This window comes from Ambystoma mexicanum, chromosome 9 (genome assembly GCF_040938575.1).
Source record: "Ambystoma mexicanum isolate Mex_15411 chromosome 9, UKY_AmexF1_1, whole genome shotgun sequence".
Lineage (NCBI taxonomy): Eukaryota > Metazoa > Chordata > Amphibia > Caudata > Ambystomatidae > Ambystoma > Ambystoma mexicanum.
In genome coordinates, this window is record NC_090931.1 from 601,593,230 (window position 1) to 601,614,851 (window position 21,622).

The 21,622-nt window shown below is 47.0% G+C and overlaps 1 protein-coding gene across 3 annotated transcripts in view; it reads right to left on the reverse strand.

Moving 5' to 3' along the window:
• ABR (ABR activator of RhoGEF and GTPase) overlaps nucleotides 1-21,622 on the reverse strand; it is a 1,582,060-nt gene that overhangs the window by 1,065,193 nt on the left and 495,245 nt on the right. Inside the window, exon 1 of one of the 3 annotated variants that reach the window (XM_069615234.1) lies at nucleotides 10,334-10,486. The exons of the other annotated variants lie outside the window; for them this stretch is intronic. Within the exon in view, the coding sequence (XP_069471335.1) occupies nucleotides 10,334-10,355 (22 nt within the window). The 5' untranslated portion in view covers nucleotides 10,356-10,486. Of the gene's footprint in view, nucleotides 1-10,333; nucleotides 10,487-21,622 lie in introns of those variants that run through there. 3 annotated transcript variants of the gene reach the window in all.

A 21,622-nucleotide genomic window follows, 5' to 3' on the forward strand; every position in this document is an offset into this window, starting at 1 on the left:
CAAAGACACACCAACGTGGTCTAATGTCTTCACTGCCTCCGTTATTGATTATATCTTTGTTAAAAACTTTGAGGTTGAGCAAATAGGCTCTCTGGAAATCATTAAACGAAGGCTAGCCATCATGCAAAGCTGCAAATATCTCTGGTCATATAGGGGTTTCAGGCAGCCAGCGAGCCACGGTAAATAAAAAATCACTAGTGGTCTCCAATTCGGGAAACAGGGTAGCCCAATATTGTCATAATCCAAAAGAAGCTAATTCAGAGCTATTGGAATAGTGGAGTACCTTAAGTACTCCAGAAAAATGTGAACAATTGTCCCCCGTAAACATTCCCAAACTAATAGCTAGACTGAAGAAACCAAGAGCGAACAGACTATTAAATGAACTACACATTCCTCTTCACCCCAATAGAGAAAAACAGGATAGTGAGATCCAAAGACAAAAACATGTATTGCGTAAAGAAATCAGGACTCTGCTCAAACGTAGAGACTTGACCTGGGTAGAAAAAGCTAACAACAAAAAGATCTTAAAACAAAGATATAGGAATTGGTGGAAATTACACAACACATACAAATATTTCGGTAACAACCAGGAGCTCCTACACAAAATTTTGCAAAAAGACACACAAGCTATTTGGTCGATCGTTAATAATAAAAACAAGTGACAAGTAGTCGTCCAAGCTACGGCAGTAAGCGAAGGGGCATGGTTTGAGTATTTCTCAAATAATTATGATGTTAACAGTGATGGTACAGGTCCATTGAAATCACCTCAACCAATCACCCCTGTTGAATCGATTGTCTTTGTTCGGATGGACATTGAGATGGTAATTAACAAATTAAAGAATTCAAGAGCCAGTGGTCCTGACGGGGTAATGAATGGTATCTTTAAAGATAACCCAGCACTTTGGCCAGATATCCCGTTTCATTTATTTACTCACGTAACCCAAAAGAACACCTGTCCCTCCTCGTGGGTTGATTCAATTCTTGTCCCAGTTTTTTAAAAAGGGAACAGAACTGAACCTTCGGACACATCGTCAAAAGTCTTTGCAAATATAGTGCTTAAGGAACTTACAAAACAAATCGATTAAGCCTGCTACAGACAGGCTTCAGAAAATGGGTGGGCACAATACAAATTGGTCTTCCCTTGAAGGCCTGCCTGACTGATGTAGGATCATATTCAGCGTATTTATATGTTGCAGTGATTGATCTATCCTCCACGTTTGACAACATTGACACAGCTAAGTTATGGGCGAACTTGTCGGAGTGGGCGATAGACATACTGAGGATATGTTGCAGCTGCTGTACTCCGATAATGCCAAAAGAGTTAGGCTCAACACACTAGGGGATCTGTCCAGGAAGATTAAGTTGAAAAAGGAGTGTGACAGGGGTGCGTGTTGGCCCCACCTTATTTAACCTATAGTTAGAAGATTTGTGGCACAATAGCGAGGAGTGGGGAGGTTTCGTACCAACATGGGCAGGGCATTCGCAGATGACATATTGCTAAAGGATTACACCGCGGCAGGCCTCCAACAGCAACTTCTTGGGGTAGAAAACTACTTTAATCCTTGGTTATCAACACAGATAAAATCCTGTAATATGGTCAGTACGACCAGAAGAAAGTGTAATGAGTATTCCTGGAAGTTGAACAGCGTTACAATGCAGCGAGTTGACTATTCGCTACTTGGGGTTCGAGATAGCAGTCAACAACCAGCACAAAAAACAAGTGGCCAGAATCGAGGAAAAGATCTTGTTGTGCATGTCGATGTTAAAAGTGACTAAATGTAAATTATGCTTGTACTCCCTGGTTCCACTGATCGAGGTCTATAGAGTTAAAGTTTCCCCAATTATCCTGTATGGGTGCGAATTGATGAATATCACAGACAGGACGTTTTCTGACGCACTTGAAGGGAACATTTTAAAACAGATTTTGGGCATCCTGAACTCTGTCCCAATAAGCATTATAGGATTGGAGTTGGGTCTTGTATCTTGGTGGCCTCAGTATATCATTAGGAGTATATCCTTGGTTGACACCCTGGATGGAGCAGGCGCACATTCAATCGGAATCTATCTAAAGGCCCCAATGATGCAAGACACAAATTCCTTTCTTAAGAAGCTAAAGAAAAGATACAAGAATTTCCACGCCATGGTAGACATAAACCGAAAGAATCTGAAATGGTCCTTAAGAATAAAATCAAAAAATGTGATAGATCTATGGACCAGTCTGTTCTTGCGTGATTAAACCGGTATGCGGGAAAGGAACTATTGTACTTACCATCAAATCAGTTAAGAGCGTATCTTAGAAAATGTCCTTGTCCTAAACATCGCGACAGCGACCTAAAATTTCGGTTAAACTGCCTCCCTACGTTGAAGTCGTAGGCCCTAAACTAGGAGTTGTGCGTGAACTACGTACCTGCAGAATGTGTGGATCTGACTGTATCGAGACATTGTTCCATTTGGTAATGTTATATCCTGCCTTGCTTAAACAAAGAGTGCGCCGCTTTGAGCGCTTTATTCATTCAACATCGGCAGTTCTCACTGACGATTTATGGTACAGACTCATGACAATCTCCCAACTGTCATTATGGTTAGCCCTGGTCAAAATGCTAAAAGACATCTTTTCAAAAATAGACAAAGTGACGGACCAAGGAATTCGAGATTTTGAAAATATACACGTTTTATTTTAATCGATCTATTCCAAACAGAATTATGGACCTAAACATCTAGGTCCAAATGTTATGTAAATTGTTAGGTTATGCATGTGTTTTTCCTTCAATTATTTCCGTTCATACGACATGTGTTGTTTTAAATGGATTTTATGTAGAAAAATGTTTGTACGTGATTTGTGTTAAAGTACATTTTATACAGTAAACATAAAAAAATCTTTTTTTTTTCAAAACAACTGCATCCTTTGGGTCTGTGTCTACCTCTTTGCACCATGCCAATCTCACAGTGGGGAAACGCCGCCTTCGAGCTTTGTGTCCCTCCTCATGTGCCATTTCTCCCCATCTGCACTCTAATGCAATAGTTTTCAGCTTATAGGTGGCAGAGCCACCTAATAACCCAAACTAAAAAAATGAAGTAGGCTCTGATTTTGTGCATGATGTTGAGCCTACAGCCTCAACCGTGTGTGCACGTTCTTTATCTCACTTTCCCGTGTTGTCAGATTTCCATGGAAACCACATTCTGCCTGAGGTGGACAATCAGAAATAAGGGAAATCACACACACACTGGCCCTCATTACAACTTTGCCGGTCCGGAAACAACGGTTGTTTCTGGACCGGCAAAGTACAAGTCTGCGTGGCCGGTGCCCTCCCGCCCTGCAGGGCTAATTTGCCAGGCAGAATGGCATCCACCTGCAGACTTTCACGGAAGCACTGGCACCGTTATTAACAGGACTAGTGCTGCTGTGGTCCCCACTCTCAGAGTCCTATCGGAATGGGGATCAACATTTTACCGGCGCCTGACGTCCCAGATCGCCGGGGTTGTAATGCCCTGGTGTTTTCAACAAGTAAGGTGCCAGTAAATCATTACGGGTCTCATGGCTACCGGACGGTTTTACCGGCAAGGTTACCGCGAGACCCTTAATGAGGGCCACTGTCTTTTATCCACAGTCATGGATCAGTTGAACATTTGAATTAATCCATTTCATGTGATTTGAGCAAGGCTAACATTAGATGGTTCTGGTGTAGGGTGCAAAGAACTGTTCTGTGCTAACACCTTAGATCCCTCCGGAGTAATCTCTGCATTGCTGCTCACAGACCTTGGATGACTGCTACACAGGCATCTCAGTCTTTAGTTCCAACAGGTCCCAGGATGAACTGGGCCTGGATAGCTTCAAGAATGTGCAATTGCCACTGAAAAATGTGCTGTGGGTCTTTTGAGTCACCGAGAACTTGAGTGGCCAATCCCCATCTCTGTGCTAGGTCACCGGCTTCTCGAGAACACCACAGACTCGAGTCCTGCATGCTGAATTCAAGAAGCCTCTTCTATTAACTTGCCTTTTCTAACCCCTTTGTCTAGCTCTCTCTGTGAGGGTTCCTTCTTAGAGCCAATGATCCATATCTACTGGTGGAATTCTCCACAGCCCAGCCCCTCATTGCACTGAAGCTCTTGAGAGGGACAAGTCCTGTGGCATGGTGCGTAGTGCCACATCCTGGATCCTAGCGGCTCGACTTCAAAATGCGAGCCTTACTGAAATATGACAGCCCTCCCCCATTTGAGCCTTTTCTGCGTAACCTTCATCAACAACCTGTTCTGGAACTTTGGCTTTGCAATGCTTTTAAATGCCAAGCTCTGCAGACTGTTCTCACTTAAAGGTGCTTAAACCTGAAAAGCTACCGCCCATGAACATGACAGATTGCCATGGTAACAAGCATTCCCTTATGAAAAAGACTTCGGGGGTCATTACAGCTTTTCTGGGATCCCGCCACGGGGAAAGCTGCATTATCGTCTCCGTGACCTGCTATCCCAGTATTACCGGAATATTAGGGCTGGCAGAGTAACGGTAAGTTCCCATTCCCACAGAGTCCCATTGCACTCCATGGGATGGGATCTACTGTATCATCAACATTACCGGTGCCAGCGATTCAGTCAGTTATCTGCCGGTAGGGGCCTATTCTACCGGCAGGTCAGGCCTGTCAGGAGATCTGTGGCCCCCACCGACAGACATGTACTTTGCCGGTCCAGAAAAAATGCTGGTGCCGGAATTAGCGGAATGTTTTCCAGACCAGCAAAGTTATAATAAGCCCCTTGGAATTAAACAGACATTCAATACAAACATGGTTACACAGGGCAAACTCCACTTGCTACCTATTTTCCTTCTTACCATATTCTGTGTGTTTTAGGCTAGCAATATTATTTCAATAATTAAAAAGTTGGATAAGTGTTATACTTTTCTTTGCGGTTTCCCTACGAGTGGCATCTTGCACTCCATGACTTCTGACCCCATTCGTAGAGGTTACCATGACTGTTCAGCATCAATGTCTTTTGGCAAACAGTGGTGCATCAACACCCTTGTCTGACTTTAGAGTAGTTGTAGAGTTCCGGGAACAAAGATGGACTCTACTTAGTGTTTGCCGATGACTCCGGACGACTATTAGCCATCTTATTTTACATTTATCAAACCCTGCATTCATCTTTATTAGTATTTACTAATCATCATACAATATAATAAAAGTCCAGGTGTGTGTTTGTCCGAAGCAGTAATGCGCAGTAGACACTGCCCGCTTCGCCTGTTGTCACCACTAGAGGGGGCTGTGGCCTTAGGTTATACAGTGGTCCTAATAGGTGTATGAAAACCTACTGCATCTTTGGCCCGTGTACACAGGGTTTTGCACTAGCCTCTCAAAATGTCTTGCTTGTAAGCCACGTCCAGGGAACAAGAGTTTCTGGCTCACTAGTGTAAGGGAGGCATGGTATCACAAGTATGACACTGACACAAGAGGTACAATTTCAAAAACGTATTCAATTTTTGGGTTTTGAAACACTCCTGCTTGGCCCTATAGCTATGACGGGAGTAGTCTCTACCATCAAATTATAAAGAAAACACAGTCCTAGTTGGTCTTTGTCAAATCAAAATGGCCTATGCTAATAAAACCTAATGCCTGCTCTATCTCTTATACAAAAAGTGTGTAATGGGGAATGTGCATGCTCGCCTCCCCACGTTAGACAGCACGGAGTAAGGCGGCCCCCGTAGACAGGATGACACAATGTGTCTCAGGTTCTCAAAACAAAGGCAGTTCAAAACGTGGATCGAGGCCCGCCTGGCCTTCCACATTAAAGTCTCTAATTCCAGCTTTCAAAAGTTCTTTTGCAGTTCAACAAAAGGTTCCCAGTTCAACAAAAAGTGCACATAGGTCTCCCTCTGTCAGGCTCCGACCTCTCAATCACAGCACTTGCAGGGTTCCCTTCCTCAAGCTTTATTCACATTTCTTTAGGGGTTCCCTTCCCCTAACTTATAACACTTCCCGTCTCCCTCAGTCGGGCAGTCAGGCTCAGACCTTTTCCTGATGTCGAAGACTTTCGAATGGGCAAGGTTTTTACTATAGACCTCCGCAGGACCACATCGACATTCCCTTCAGCTCAGACTCTTGCGCTATTTACCCGAGTGTCTCTTGGTCTGGGTAGTTCAGTATCATAAGCACAAAAGTTCAACATTCATCTTTTACTTCCCCTTTTCCTGCAGTTAACCTTGACCATTACGCAATTTAGAGTTCATTCACTGTCTTGCTTTATAACAAAACCCTTCAACTTTCACTGAGACTTTCGAGTGAGCTATTTCCCTTCGCCGGACAACTCTGTTACTCTAGCACTGGCTTCACAGTTATCTTTAATTTCAAGTTCACTACAGGTCTGCCTTCTTTCGCATTTCATCCACACGCATGCAGCCTTCAATTGTGAGATACACTGTTGCAACTTCTATCTTCCTTTAACATACACCGGCCGTTCATGTCGCTCGCCAACTCACCGGCTGTGTGCATTCTTTCCTTGTCTTTGTGGTTTTAATTCATGAGTCAAGGTTAATATCACAGGCTTGGCCTCACCTCCCCACCTCTGTCGTTCACCTAGGAGGGTTGCTGGTGCCCTTGAAACGCAATGCAGTCTTCTTGTTTGGATTTGGCCTTCTCCGTGTATCTTTCACGGCTCTTTGGAGGCAACAACCTCCTGCAGGAATCTCCTGGGTTTGTCGTCCCTCTGACGTCGCTCTGCTCCAGTAGGTTTGCCTTTGCCCCCGAAGTTCTGCTCCTTCTAGTGTTCCACCTTGCGCAGAGTGTGTCTCTACATTCTGCCTTTTATCTATGTGGCGAGAGCTAATGGGTTATCAGATGTATGTGATTAAAGTCAAGGGCCTGACTCTGCCTGACCCAATTAGCGGGACATGTCCAATGAGATATGTGAGGGGTAGCCTCTTTACTCTCAGTCACCCTCCTCCTCCGCCCAGTGTTTGTGCAGAAAGGGGCGGGGTTGGAACATTGGAGAATCCTATGAAGTAGGATGGTCATGGGAAAGGGGGGAATACCGCATCTCACCATCGGTTGTCTCACCCCCCACTCCCCGAAGACTCCTCACCCAGGTGATCCTCCCGCACAGGTCCACACCTGGATCCAGAGGCGATGGCCAGGCCCTATTCCTATGGACTAGTAGGTGACACACCCTTTGGTTTCTCACACCAGGCACAATCAGTGATCTTGGAGCAATAGAGTCCTACTACAGTAAACTGAAGCCTGTAGCTATCCTTCCTGCATATTTTATTATAGGTTTGCAAAGATATTTGCTATATGCGGTTAAGAGTTACCCAACTAGGGGCAATAGCTCTTTCAATCTATTTAAAAGTCCCAAATAAAGGCTACGTGAAGAAGCTATTCCTTTAGAGAGATGTGTTCATGTTTGGCAAGGCCTAACTGCCATGTCTACCACCTGCCCACCGAGACAGTGCGGGTCCACCCAGAGTCCCAGACAGTTTGTTATCCAAAGTACAATTGTGTGAAGTTGTTTAGGGATATTGTGGAGACTCAAATCAGGACTGGCACCAAGCAAAGCCAGTCTGTGCAGTCGCCAGGGACCTGCAACGATGAGGGCCCGGCAGGTATTGCTCCTCCTGCAAAGCGACTTTTCCTGGCCTTGAGAGCAGAGTGTGGAGGGGCTGCTTCCCGCTGCCATGCTTTGATTCCTCTCTCTGACACAGTTCAAGGACCTGCCAACTGGCCACCAGCTCCCTTTGAGGCACTGGAGGTACCTAACTACTAAAAGCAAAGAAATGCAACACTGATGTGCCTTGTGGGGCAAGACAGTCAATTTTCCCTCTAAGAAAGTGAGATAAGTACAGCAATGGTACCTTTTGCATGTGAAAAACTGACAAATCCAGTTAGCTACTCAAATGCTTTTTTAAGAATTCACCCTTTGATAAGTAACAATCTGCAGGTTTGTGCCAAATAGTGACTACATACAGGTAATCTTATCACAATGCATGTTAAGTCTCAGGAGGACAATTGTAAAACCGGTGGATACTTTACAGATACTGACCGGAAACATACACTTTCACCATACCCTTTGCGCACATGCTTCTTTGAGGATTTGTACATTTGTCTGTTTTGTTTAGTATGTGATGTGTACTTTCCAATCGACTTCTATAAATCAGGATTTTCTTAGCTCTGGAAAGCCAAACATGAATGCATAGTTGTACCAACTGGAGCCGAGAAGATACACAATCAAGTGCCAAAATCACAGACAAGGTTCAAACCCTGGCTTCAATATTAATCTAAACTGTGTGATCCTGTGAATCTTTTTGTCTCTCACTGTGTCTTATCTGACAAAAAAAGGCCCTACAAGTTATACATTTGCATAGTGTACACTACTAAAAAAAACGAATTCATGCTTAAATAGACAGTAGCTGGCCTCCATATTTAATTGTAATGACTGTTCATATATGGCACAGTTATTTATCTCCTGGAACAGGAGGCTGGGTTTTATGGTGTCAGCGCTTTCCCCCGTAGGGTTATAGCACAGGTTTCATTATTCAGATAAATTCAAATACAAAGTCATCATCCCAATTAAGTTGAAGATGTTTTAATTTTTGATCAGTACAGCCGACACGTGTTTCGACCACCCCTTGGTCGCCCTCAAGGCTGGTCAAAGTTCTGTAAGAGTCCCAGGTGTTTAGGATTCCAAAACAATATTGCAGGTTACATAATAATGAAAGAAGCTTTTCAACATGCACCCTGTTCTTATGTTCACGGGGGCATTCACAAGTAGAATAAACGACAGACCGCTGTCGGAGAGAGCTACTTTTGACTCGGGGCAGGGATTTATCCCAAGAAATTGATTTTGTGGTATTGATATTGATATTTTATTTAATTTCTATCGCGCTCATACACATGCGTTTCAGAGCGCGACAAGGCAAGGTAGCCCGTTATACAACGTTTGTTATCAAATGAGACACAAACGTTATATGCTGTACATTTTAATGCCCCTGTGAACATAAGAACAGGGTGCATGTTGAAAAGCTACTTTCATTATTATGTAACCTGAAATATTGTTTGGAATCCTAAACAACTGGGACTGTTACGGAACTTTGACCGGCCTTGAAGTCGACCAAGTGGTGGTCGAAACACGTGTCGGCTGTATTGATCAACAATTAAAACATCTTCAACTTAATTGGGATGATGACTTTGTATTTGAATTAATCTGAATAATGAAACCTGTGGCGTAACCCTACAGGGAGAGCGCTTACACCATAAGACCCAGCCCCCTTATCCCATTGGTCACCGTTTTTTATAGGCCTTACAGGTGGCCTTTTGGGCCATCTGGTTTTCGCAGCATCCCATTTCAGGATCACTTTCCAGTGTCTTAGTGCCTTCCATCCTAGGATCGTACCCGTAGAATAACTCTTGTTATTGGTCTCCTGGCTTACTTCTAGTAACTTCTTGTAAAATAACTGCCCATGACGTCCTCGAGTATGAATAATGGTCATCACGTTCTGTGATGTCAATACACATATGGGCTTCCCACATCTTAGAATCAGGTCAGACCGAGACGGAGTGACGCCATGCAAGACATGCATCGCGAGGCTTGGCTTTTGAAACCCTTCTTCCTTCCAGCACTTGCAGGAATGCATGGCCGGGGGGTCGGGGCGGGGGAAGTTAGACGTCGCTGCACAACACGCACAGTCTATCAGACACCTCGAGATATCCGCAGTCAGGGCAACCCCCATACTCCCGCCATCTTATTTACTCAGTGCATTTTAACGCATGGCTTGTGTGCATTTGTTAAATGTAACTTTAAAGTAATACATTTCCTCAGATACACACTTGTTACGCAGTTGCAATATCGTTGGTTTTAAAAGGTAATTCGTGAAGATGGTTATTGGAATTCCATTTCAGAATGGTTTGATAACAGCATTCGTTTGGAGACAAATTCCGAGCTCAATGAAACTGCTGTCCATTAAAAGCGGTCAACGTGACACGCCTGCGTGTGTCCCGCTTAACACGTGACACCACAGCCCAGTGGGGCAGTCGCTGCAAGAGTCGCCCCGGGATCTCAGGGGAGGGAGGGCAAGAAAAGCCGTGTGCACTGGGACAGTGTGAACAAGCGGCGCCCCCCCACACATTGGACACCTTGCAATCAGTATTTGAGCTACAGCGAGGGCGCGCGCACTGCAGTAAAGATACACAGACACCATCATGGGGTTTGGTGACGGGGATGAGAAACATTTGAAGCTATTTGCACACTCCATCTGTATTGCAGATTCTGTAAGTATACTTCATGCTAAGAGGACCCGCCCATTCGGGGCGCGCGCTGCACGAAACCCCGCCGCGCTGTCAGGCAAGCGGGTACTCACCGCGGTTCCGCAGGAGCTCCATCAATCGCGCGGACCCTACAGGCAGCGCAGTGACGTCCCAGCGCGGAGCGGGTCTCTTCCGCAAGTCATCGTTGGCACCGACACTTCCCCGGGGGCGCCAATGACTTCTTGGTTCTCTTATGGGAGGGTACGGGCGCACAGCCTCGACGGAGGGACTTCTGTAAACCAAAAACCGACGAGTCCCGGAAGGAATTGCGGCAGCAAAGTCAACACCTGCCACGCGCTGCCGACCCGCGAGAAGACGCGGCGCGCGCTGCCCTGTCTGTTTACTTGCTCCAATCGGTGTAAGTGAGAGGTGGAGAGAGGGAGACATGCGTGGGGATGGGGCCTCTCGCAGCCTGGTCAATTACCGGCATGGAGGCATCTCGGGGGACCCCGCCAACTCGCGTGGAACAGGCAGCGTGTGGATGAGTGGGGGGAGGGGCGCCGGCTTATGAAATAATGCCGCGGCTCTGGCTGGCAGCCGCCAAGGTTTGCTAGCTGCATTAGTGCTCCCTGCGTCCAGGCTCTGCGCCCTACTGAAGCGCCAGGCCTGGGCACCGCAGCTACTGCAGTTAAGGGTTAGCCTGTCGGCTCAGAAGAATAGGAAAAAGGGGTTCCTGCTATGGGCTGCTGGGGCGGCTTCTAAACTCCGAGGCCATTACCATTATTATATTACATCACATCAGCTTGCGTCATCACTGCCTGTGATAGGTTATCGGCCCCAGGGCGCTGGAAAGATCTGGGATGCCACTTTCTGTTAAGGGGATCACGCATGCATCCACACCAGAAAAGCACGACCACACTCATCAGGTTACTATCAACTGTCTGCCTCATAAACACGTCCCTTTCCTCCTCAACTCTGGACACATAACCGTTCCTTTTGCCTGTGCCTCGCGTGACCTGATGCAACACAACGCTATATCTTCCCCACCCAAAATAATGTCCGATCCAAATTCTTTGATCCACCTTCTCAGTCGTTTTATGATCCAGTGCCGTCGACCATCTATTCTTGGGTGGTGGTGCTCGCCTCTCTGTTCGCCTCCTGGGTCAATGGTCCTCTGACTCCTCTTCATCTCCCGTGTACCCAGACTCATCATGCCGTTCATTCTCTGGTCGCTCCATTCCCTGTCTTCCTCTTGAGGTTCTTGTATTACTTTCCTGAAGAAGGAAGCATTGCGTGTCACCAGTTTGTCGACCCTCGTGGCGGTGATCATTGAGCCCTTGATGTCCGTCCCAACCAGCGGTCGGGGGTCAAATGGCGGTACTCCTTGCGAGAGATAGTTTGCTTCGCCAAGACACTGTCGCGTAGCTGGGTGTGCGATTTATGTGCTCCCCGTAATGCGGATCATAGGGCATTCTCGTGCGCACTGAGCAACCAAACATTTTCTCTGCAGGGCATGCCCCTGTGGAGTCGTGTTGCGGTAGTTGCGCAGGGGCTGCTGAAGCGTCTGTTCAATGGGCCTGTGCGTTATATTGGCAATCCTTACAGCCCTTTTGATGTTAACCATAAAACGTTTGTCCCATTCGCCTGAGGCCTCAATCGGGTGACCTTTCTGTGGTGGAAACCTGTGTACAGGGTGAAATCACAAAACTTGTGAATGGAGGACCATTGTCCGACTTTAGCACTTTCGGAAATGCCGTAGGATGAGAAAATCCAGTCTAGAGCTGGTATCACTGCTGTGGTTGACTGTAAAATCTCGAGTACGCAGTCACTGGATCTGAGTGGGCCGAAGACGTCAAGGGCTGCCTCTTCCCAGATTCGGTCAGGGATTGGTGTCATCTGCATGTGCTCAGGAGAAGTGTGCTTGTAGGCTGAGGCATATCTGGCACCCACAGAGAGTGCTCTCAATAGTGTTGTCCATTCCGCAGAACCACACTTTCCTCCAGAGCAGCCTTTTGGTCGAAACGATCCCTTGGTGGCCTTCCTGCGCTATATCTACCACACGGTGCAGGGTCGCCTGCAACACAATTTTATCCCCTTAAAGGATCAGACTGGTCCTTATGTCTGCAGGTGATGGCAAACACCCCCATGCAAGGACGTGGTTGTTTGACGCCATATGCATATATGTCCACCAGGGCACTTTTTAGGCATGGGACTTGTGCCAGCTTCTTGCATTTGCATCCTGGCATCACGTTCACTGTCGCCCCAGGGTCTATTAGGAAGTCAAACACTTTCCATTGAACAGTGAGCAGCAATGTTGGGCTATGTGATGTGGCTTTAGGTTGCCCAGGGCATAAAGATACCCTCTTGTCCTCTCCGCGCTCAATGGTGTCTCTGACTTGCTTGTGGATGGGGTGGCTATGCGTAGGTGGTGCATGCACCTCCTCCCTTTTCTGCATGCTTCTGATGATGGTGTTTTGATCCAGTGCCACGTCTTTCACAAGCATAGTATTTTCTCTCTGATTAACAGTGTTTCTCTGCTCTGTATTGACGCGGGAGTGACTTGTGTTTATGAGTCCTGAGTTCTGCCTGGCTTGGTCGGGGAGCCTGGGAGTGCGGCAGCTGGACCGGAAATCGTCTTCATCGATGCATCATTGGCCTATCGCAGGGCACGTGCCTTCATGCGCGAACCCATAGCCGCACCAGATGCATTGGCGCTTCTCTGATTTATCATCCTTCGTCGTGGTAAATTGAGTCACAACCTTGTGTAGGGACTCCTTTTATTTTATTTATTTATTGAGCATTTGTAAGGCACTTTATACAACAAAATTGTTACAAAGCGCCACAAGGCTAAATGGCAAGGGAGCAGGGGAAAAGAAAACAATGGCAAACAGTAATATAAAGTTGTGGTCCTACTAGGCCTTGTGGCATTCGGCCATGCAAGTGCATTGGGGAGAAGTGCAGGGGGAAGGGGGTGGGACGGGGGAATGGACAAGTGCTGGAAGAAAGCCCAGGAGGGAAGTGCTAAGGGGAACTGAGGAGGGGAACATAAGGCTAAGTGCTAGTACAGGTGACTCTCAATGTGGGATGTGGCGCCACCAAGAGTGGCACCCTGGCAGTGCAGTGGGGGGAGGGATGCTGGTATTGACTGGGAGAAAGGGCCTGGGATCTGCAAGATTCATGAGGATCAGGCCACCAGTTGCAGTGTCGTGGGATGATTAGGAGGGGGAGGAAAAGAGGCGGAGAAGAGCAAAGTTTTGAGCAGTTTCCAGAACTGAAGGAAGTCTGCTCAAATCTGATAGGGGCAGGGAGGCTGTTCCAAAGGGAGGAACCAGCCAAGGAGAGAGACCTGCCCGCATTCTCTGCTTGGAGAAGCATTTGACAGTCAGTGTTGGAATTAGAGGAGCATAGGGCTCAAGCAGGTGAGCATTTAGGAAGGGAAAGTTGGAGATAGCATGGTCCTTGGCCCCAGAAGGCCTTGTGGATGATGCCGAGGTTCTTGAATTTGGTCCTTGCAGCCACTGGGAGCCAGTGGAGAGATTTTAGGGCTGGAGAGATAGGGTCCCTGGGCTTGAGGGCGAGGATGAGTCTTGCAGCCCTGTTCTGGATCAGTTGGAGGGGCCAGAGGGAGATTGAAAAAGAGGCTGTTGCAGTAGTCCAGCCTGGAGACAATCAGAACTTGAGACATTGAGCTTTTGGGGGAGGTGAGAAAGGGAAGAATGCCTTCAAGGAGGTGGAGCTGGAAGTGGGACTTATTGGTAAGGTCCATGATGTGAGGGGTGAAGGAGAGAGTGGAGTCGAAGATGACCCCAAGGTTTTTGACCTCACAAGATGGTGGGGGTAGAGGACCCAGAGAGGGTGGCCAGAGGGTAAGAGGGCACAAGTGTCCCGATGAGGACGATCTCCATTTTACTGGCATTGAGACAGAGATCATTGGCTGCACACCATGCCTGAATGGGAGACAGGCAGTCAGGGATGAGGGAGGAGGAAGAGGGGGAAGTAGAGGGAAGTTTGCAGGAAAGCTGTGCGTCGTCATCATAACACTGGAAATGAGGAGAGAAGGAAGAGACAAGGCGAGCAAGAAGGGCGAGATTGATATTGAAGAGCCATGGCGATAGGATAGAGCACTTGGGGACGCCACAGATATAGAGGGTGGTGATGGAGGAGAAAGGGCCCAGTTGCAGCTGGGAAGGGTGGTTAGTGAAGGAGGTCAGCCAACCCAGTGCCCTGTCAGTGATGCTGAGGGTGTCGCAGAGTCGTTTTATGAGGTTGAAATGGTAGACCATACCAAAGGCAGAGGGGAGATTGAGGAGAATGAGAACAGTAGGAGAATTGGAGTTAGATTTACGAGCATGGTTTCAAGGGTGTTCAAAAGAGCAGTTACCTTACCTCTGGATGCCCAGAACCCAGATTGATGGTCATGAAGGCAACCAACAAGATCAGTGTGGAGGGTCAGTTGGGGGAGGCCCAATTTTTCCAAGAGTTTACCCAGGAAGGGGCTAGTAGAGATAGAGATATAGTTAGCTACGCAGGAGGGTCAGCAGATGACTTTGTTCAGGAGAGGGTGCAAAAGGGAGTGTTTGAGGCATAGAGGGAATGTACCAGTGGCAAAGGAATGGTTACCGAAGTCGGCAAGAGCCAGGGAGAGAGAGGAAATGTTGTCCTTAATGCTTCTGAGGAGCAACGGAGCACCTGTTTGGAGGAGGCCTTGATAGAGGGGACCACTTTAGAGAGATCATCCAGTGCTATGGGCAGGAGGGAGGAGACGCCAAGGGAGGTAGGGGGCAAGCTTGGGTGAGGAGATGGGGGTGGAAGAGAGTGAGAGTTTTGGAAGTGAAGTGGAAAGCCAAGGCAGTGCAGAGATCCTGGGAAGGAAGGAGAGAGTGGAGACTGCAAGTGGATTGGCGAGTTACTTGCAGACTTTAAAATGTTAGGCCGTGTTAGTGGGTCCACAGATGCAGACTTGATGTGGACCCGCTTCCTGAAGCTGGTAGAGAAGCGATATTGCCTTTGGAGCAGGAGGCAGGCCAGTTTGTCAGAGGATAAGTCCAAGGTCTGCCACTTCTGTTCAGCAAATCTGCACTTGCGTTTCAGAGATGCTAGATCTGATTTATACCAGCTGTTCTTGGTGGCAAGTTTTAGGCGGATCCTCATGGCAGGGGCAAGGATGTCAATGGTGTTGGAGATGGCAAGGTGGAAGTAAGCAAGGACAGAGTCAGAGGGAGAGTCGGGAGCGGGGGTTGGAGGGAGATGAAGGTGGAGGCAAAAGCAGCAACTGACGCTTCATCATTCGAATGACGGCAAAATAGTCTGGCAGTGCAGGGGTGGTTCGGATATAGGGCCAAGAGGCTCAAGGTGGGAGGGAAGGAGAGAGTGGTCAGACCTGGAGAGGGGGATGTTGACCAGATTAGAGATAGGGATGTCACCAGATATGAGGGCATCGAGAGTGTGGCCGGCAGAGTGAGTTGGGACAGAAGAAAGAATAGTGAAAGAGAGGGAGTTGCAGAGGACCCAGAACTGAGAGGTGGATGATTCAAGAGAGTTGAGGTGGATGTTGCAGTCGCCGAGGAGGAGTTTGGAAGAAGAGGTTGAAAGTGATGAGGCAATGTCGGCCCATTCAGAGAGGAAGAGGGAAATAGGGCCGGGGGTCTGTAGATAGTGGTGAGAGAGAGTAGGCAAGACCCCAAGACCTACAGACGAGGCATTCAAAAGAGGAGTAGGATTGAGTAGGAATGATGGAAGCAGAAACGCACTCAGGGAAGATCAAGACCACTCCACCCCCAAGCCCGTTAGGTCTGGGTTTGGAGAGGATCTTGTAGCCCTCATGAAGGAGAGTCTCAAGAGCAGTGACAGAGCTGGCATTGAACCAAGTCTCGGTAAGAACGAGAAGTCCAGGTCAGTCTTCAGGAAGCAGGCAGATGTCAGAGGAGTAGCAGAGTGAGCATTCAGAGTAGCAAAGTGAATCTGGTTACCAACAAATATAGGTTTTCCAAGGCAGCGAACAGGGGGGGTTCCCCCATCGGTGGTGGAGGAGAAGTTGAGGGGAGACCAGGTGGGGGGTCCATGGGTCAGGAGAGGGGAAGGGAAGACGATGTCTGTAATAGTCCGTCTGGAAGTGGCCTTGGCGTAAGGTCAGCAATAGGTAGGCCTGGATTCGAGTGCAGGAGAGCTTTTTTCAGCTTTTGTCTTCCAGACTTTGTGAGAGAGGTAGGATAGGTGATAGAATAGCAGACTAGATAAGAGAGATGGAGCATGCCATAGGGGGAGAGGGGGAGAGAGAGAGAGAGAGAAGCAGGGGAGCTGCACAGTGCACAGGAATTCACCAAGTGGCCTAGCAGCCAGGCAGGCACAGAGGAGATGGTGTGCAAAGGAAGGCAAGCAGTGCACATCATAAAAAGCACACCTAGATTCGAAATTGCCAAAAAGCTCTAGCAACAGCACAAAATGGTGGATGCAGTGATTTAGAAAAAAGCACAACTAGATTTGAAATTGCCATAAAGCACTAGAAACAGCACAAATTGGAGGATGCAGATAATAAAGGCACTCTTGAAGAAGATTTATGGGGTTGGCACTAGCAGGCAACAGAAGGCAACAAATATTTAAAATGTGTTGCAAATACACATAAGTGGGAAGAAGATACAGTTTGCAGTCAGGATGTAGAGCAAGGGAGGATGGATTCAGCAGGCAACCAGGCAAGGGGTCATGATCCTGGATTAGGCGATCTGTGCTGCTTACTGTTGCAGCGTAGTTGCACATTTTTCATGGTCCCGAAATGCAGGGGTACAGTTAGTTTGTTCATTGTGCAGCGTGGGCTGGAGGCAAGTTGCAGGAGCTGTGGCATGGAGGGGGGCTCCCTCGAGCTCTGGACAGGTCCAGACTGTGGCCTCTGGCATGGGCCTTGGTGCTGGGGGCCGGCTCTCGCCTGGTGGCTCCCGGTTGGCCGATTACAAATGCCTCACGCCCAATTGGAAGCGGGCAATGTGGTTGTCATGGCAACCTCAGAGGCACTCCAGTGCCGATGATGAGAGCAGCCATTTTCAGCTGGCAAAACTTCGCAAACGGCTCAATATTATGTTGTAGAACAGTGACAAAATTAGGCAAAAAGAATTCAGTGCCCCGCAATCCTGGGGGTTGTCTGCCAGTGAAAACGGCAGAGTATTGAAGGCATCAGATAATGAAGCAGCCTACAGGCTGATCTTCGTTCGATTATGGCCTCCGGCGTGTAGAGAAGCACGCGGTTTCAGTTAGGGTGAAGAGAGAGGGTAGGCAAGCAGCCTGTACCCGGGAAAAGTGTTGATTGGAGCTGTTGGATCGATGTGGAGCTTGCTCATGGTGGAGACGTGTAGCTCTAGCGCTGTGGTTGTTCTTGCCAAGAATACGATTTCGCCCAGGTTGTGAGACTTCTACAGCAGCTCTCTCTCAAAAGCTTCCGACTCACAGTTTGCAATGACTTGTGACTTTATGACCTCTTCATTTGTGTACACCAGCATGTTGAATTGAATGGAAAACCCATGATGTCTTCTAATGCTCTCAATGATCTACCTGCACAGAAGCAAGCTCTGGCCCTCGTTCTCCCCACTCATACACCGAATGCTATACATTTTATATTGGCTCAGAACTAATAGTAGATTGGGCCTAACTTTAGCCATCCACACCAACTGGTGGGTTCTGTTGGGTCATTTGGGATCAGAAACGACTACGGCCAGTCTTATGCAGACTACCACTGTGACGTGAGATGTTGAACAAACGTTGTTTGTTTCTGTTAATGTGACGGCGCACTTCTGCGCACTCCAACATCTCATTGGGACATCATTCGTCATGGAGCAGAATGGCAAGAACTAGGATATGGGTTGGAGTTCGACTGTTGTGGTAATACCCCAGGACTAGGCGTTGCTGCTGGCCCAACACTCGTGCAGATGAAGTCTGGAGATTGAAGATGTAAAGAAATCCATCCATGGTTCATACACAGGTACGTTTTGGAATAAAGACGCGCATATCTTCAGAGAAATAAGAACGGAAGCTAGCGGACTCAAAGAAGTCATCGCCAATGATTAAGAGAAGGAATCTCTTCTGCTGGTAAGACCAGAGGAATACAAATTATGGTTGGAAATGTGCTTTCTAGTGATCATTTCTGATATATGAAATCTGTGTCTTGGTGTGGCCCTGAGGTCCCCAAGCTACCTCGCTGAGAAACTCCGCATCTCCGGAGGCCTGCAATCCACCAGAAGAAAGGACAGCAGCAGATTTGCCAGTGCAGAGAGGAAAAACCAAAGGACAGGCCTTCTCTGACTATGCCCCAAAACTCTGGAACCTCCTCCCCTTCAATATCAAACATGCGCCCTCGCTTCTACAGTTCAGGAAGGAACTCAAGAACCTCCTCTTCAAGGAATGGCCCCTCCCTAACACCAAGGTCCACACACCCTCCACCTTACTTGAGGCTGGGTGATCTGCTCCCCACTCGTCACCTCACCCCTGGGTTGCTATTAGATCTCTTCCAGCCAAATTACTCATCCCCCCTCGCTTGTTGTTGGCTCCCCCCGCCATGGTTTCTCCGCTTCCCTCACTGTGATCTTCCCTCTCTGATTGCAAAGTGCTCCATGGCTCCCAAAGATAGGTCTGCGATACAATAAATACCAAAATATTTTTTTAAAAATGAAACATTCAGTTTTAATACAAAAACTTTTGTTTCTCCATTATCATCAGTTTAAAACACCGAAGCCAGAAAGTCCCAAAAAAGAAAAAAAATACATTTTATATCCAGGGTTCTGAGAAAGAAAATCAAAATAAAAAGGAGAGAGGAAAAATAGATCAAAAAGATCAATGAGGTCCAGGAGTAAGTCTCTGAAGATAAGGTGGTATAAGGGGAAGGCACCGGAAGGTCACTCAATACCCCTCCCTTCAGAGTCCCGGTCACATTCAACCCGGTATTCCGGGCTCCAGAGATTAATTAAGGCCCCCCATGTTTAATGAGGTGTGTTTTATTCAAACTCGTTTGCGTCCATAAGTCTCTTTTTAAAAATCCTGTCCAAGAATGCTACCATGGATCTAATCATAGATGGATGGGTGCTCCCATATAAATGGGCCCTCCATAGATCAGCATCAGGATCAGTATCTGCTATGTTCTTTAGTTTTCCATATAACATTAAGGTTCGCTCTGTCTGGGGCTCTGAACTGTGAAGTGTTCAGTGTTGCAAAGTTTCTTCATGAAGGTTACATGGTCTGCAGTTTTTATCTTTCACCTGCCGTCCGTAACGAAACAGCACAGATTTTGTTCGAAGGATGTTAAGGCGGAATCTGAAATAGGTGTTATGGAAAGCAGGAGACTGGTACGTCCCCAAATATGGTGGAACTACATTTAATTCACTGTTGAGTGTCTCTGATAGGTTATGGTTTTTTGAGGTAGATCTTTTTGCCTCGGTCACCGCCCAGTCCTGAGCCCATATCATTCTTTTGACCTGGAGCAGATTTTCACATGTGGACAGGCCCTGCTGGTCAAGATTTCCTTACAATTAGTAGACTGTTCCTTCAGAGTCCATTCACATGACCCATCGCGACATTTTTTGATGATATCATATTGTGGAGGGCCATTCCAGGAATTTAATTTGCCAAAGAGTGAAAATGACTTCCAGATGATTCTCGCATGCATGGATATTAAGCCCAGCTCTTGTCTTACAATTTACATGGTCTGCAGTTTTTATCTTTCACCTGCCGTTCGTAACGAAACAGCACAGATTTTGTTCGAAGGATGTTAAGGCGGAATCTGAAATAGGTGGTATGGAAAGCAGGAGACTGGTACGTCCCCAAATATGGTGGAACTACATTTAATTCACTGTTGAGTGTCTCTGATAGGTTATGGTTTTTTGAGGTAGATCTTTTTGCCTCGGTCACCGCCCAGTCCTCAGCCCATATCATTCTTTTGACCTGGAGCAGATTTTCACATGTGGACAGGCCCTGCTGGTCAAGATTTCCTTACAATTAGTAGACTGTTCCTTCAGAGTCCATTCACATGACCCATCGCGACATTTTTTGATGATGATATATTGTGGAGGGCCATTCATGGAATTTAATTTGCCAAAGAGTGAAAATGACTTCCAGATGATTCTCGCATGCATGGATATTAAGCCCAGCTCTTGTCTTACAATTTCTACAGGTATGGAGTTTGGCAGCCGCAACAGTTGTTTCCAAAACCTGCTCTCACACCTTTGCCATATTTCGCCCGATAAACCAAACCAGCTTCACCACTGTAAGTTAGGACTGGCACCACCTTCCAAAATAATAATAATAAGTAGTAGGTGCTGCATTGCCCGCCTCAGCGAGTAATTCCAGCCTCAACATGGGCCCACAATCCATTTGCCGCTGGTTGACGTGAGCAAAGGTGGCACCCATTGTGATGGTTACCGCCATTTCGATATTGACACTGCCACACCTTTATTGGTTTTGATGGATTGTGCCTGGTTTCTGTTGCCCCAGTAAAATGGGCACAATCAGTCAAACAAAATGGATTACGATGGCACAGTATTCTGGACAGTGCCTTTGCGTGGTAAGCCACACAGTCTGTCCTGGATGTCAGAACTGGTGCAGAGAAATTCCATGCCACAAGGTATTGGAATGTGCAGATGTGTAGGCAATAAGCAAAAAGGTGTATGGAGTGGAATTTTCTCGGTATCTTCGGCCATAATGAACAGAATAGTAGAAGTAGAACCATTGCTGCTTAGTGTGATTCTGCCCCATTGTCGCCTGTGGTATCGCCAACTCCACATACCTCATTGACACTTACTTCGACTCCTGTTGGTCGCACAATCAATATAGATGTGTGCGCAGGGGGGGGGGGTAGAGGGGGTTATGCGAGGAACCCTCCATTAAAAGAGAAATCAATAAGAGTTGGAGCCAGTCAATGAGACAAGTGTGGTCAATGAAACCACATATATTTTTTTTATATCTAGACTTTTAGTTTTGTAAAAGAAAACAAACTTTTTGTCATTCCCATTCTCAATCCCCTATCCCGCATCTTTATGCATTTCACGTCTGGAGTTATGCAGACGTGGGATATTCTACAATTCTGAAGTTGTATTATCTGACAGTTCCATATAACCTTCCAAAATGGTATAGAGATTAAGTTAGATTTTTTTGTTTTTTTCGAAAGGCACTCAAATCCATTATGGAAGTGGACATAACATACCTTACAACAATAGAAGTGGCCTAACTCCATGATGCTTTTAGAGGGTCTGTTGTGAAGCGTGTTCTCACTGCCAGACATTAAAAGTATATATGGGGGAAGGATTGTATGGGGTTTAACCTACCGTCCACTCCCCTAATGGACTATAAAAGAGACAAAATGGAATCACAAACTCATTTTGGAACTTTAATTGTTTCAGTCCGTGTGCACACATTTGCCTTCACCATAT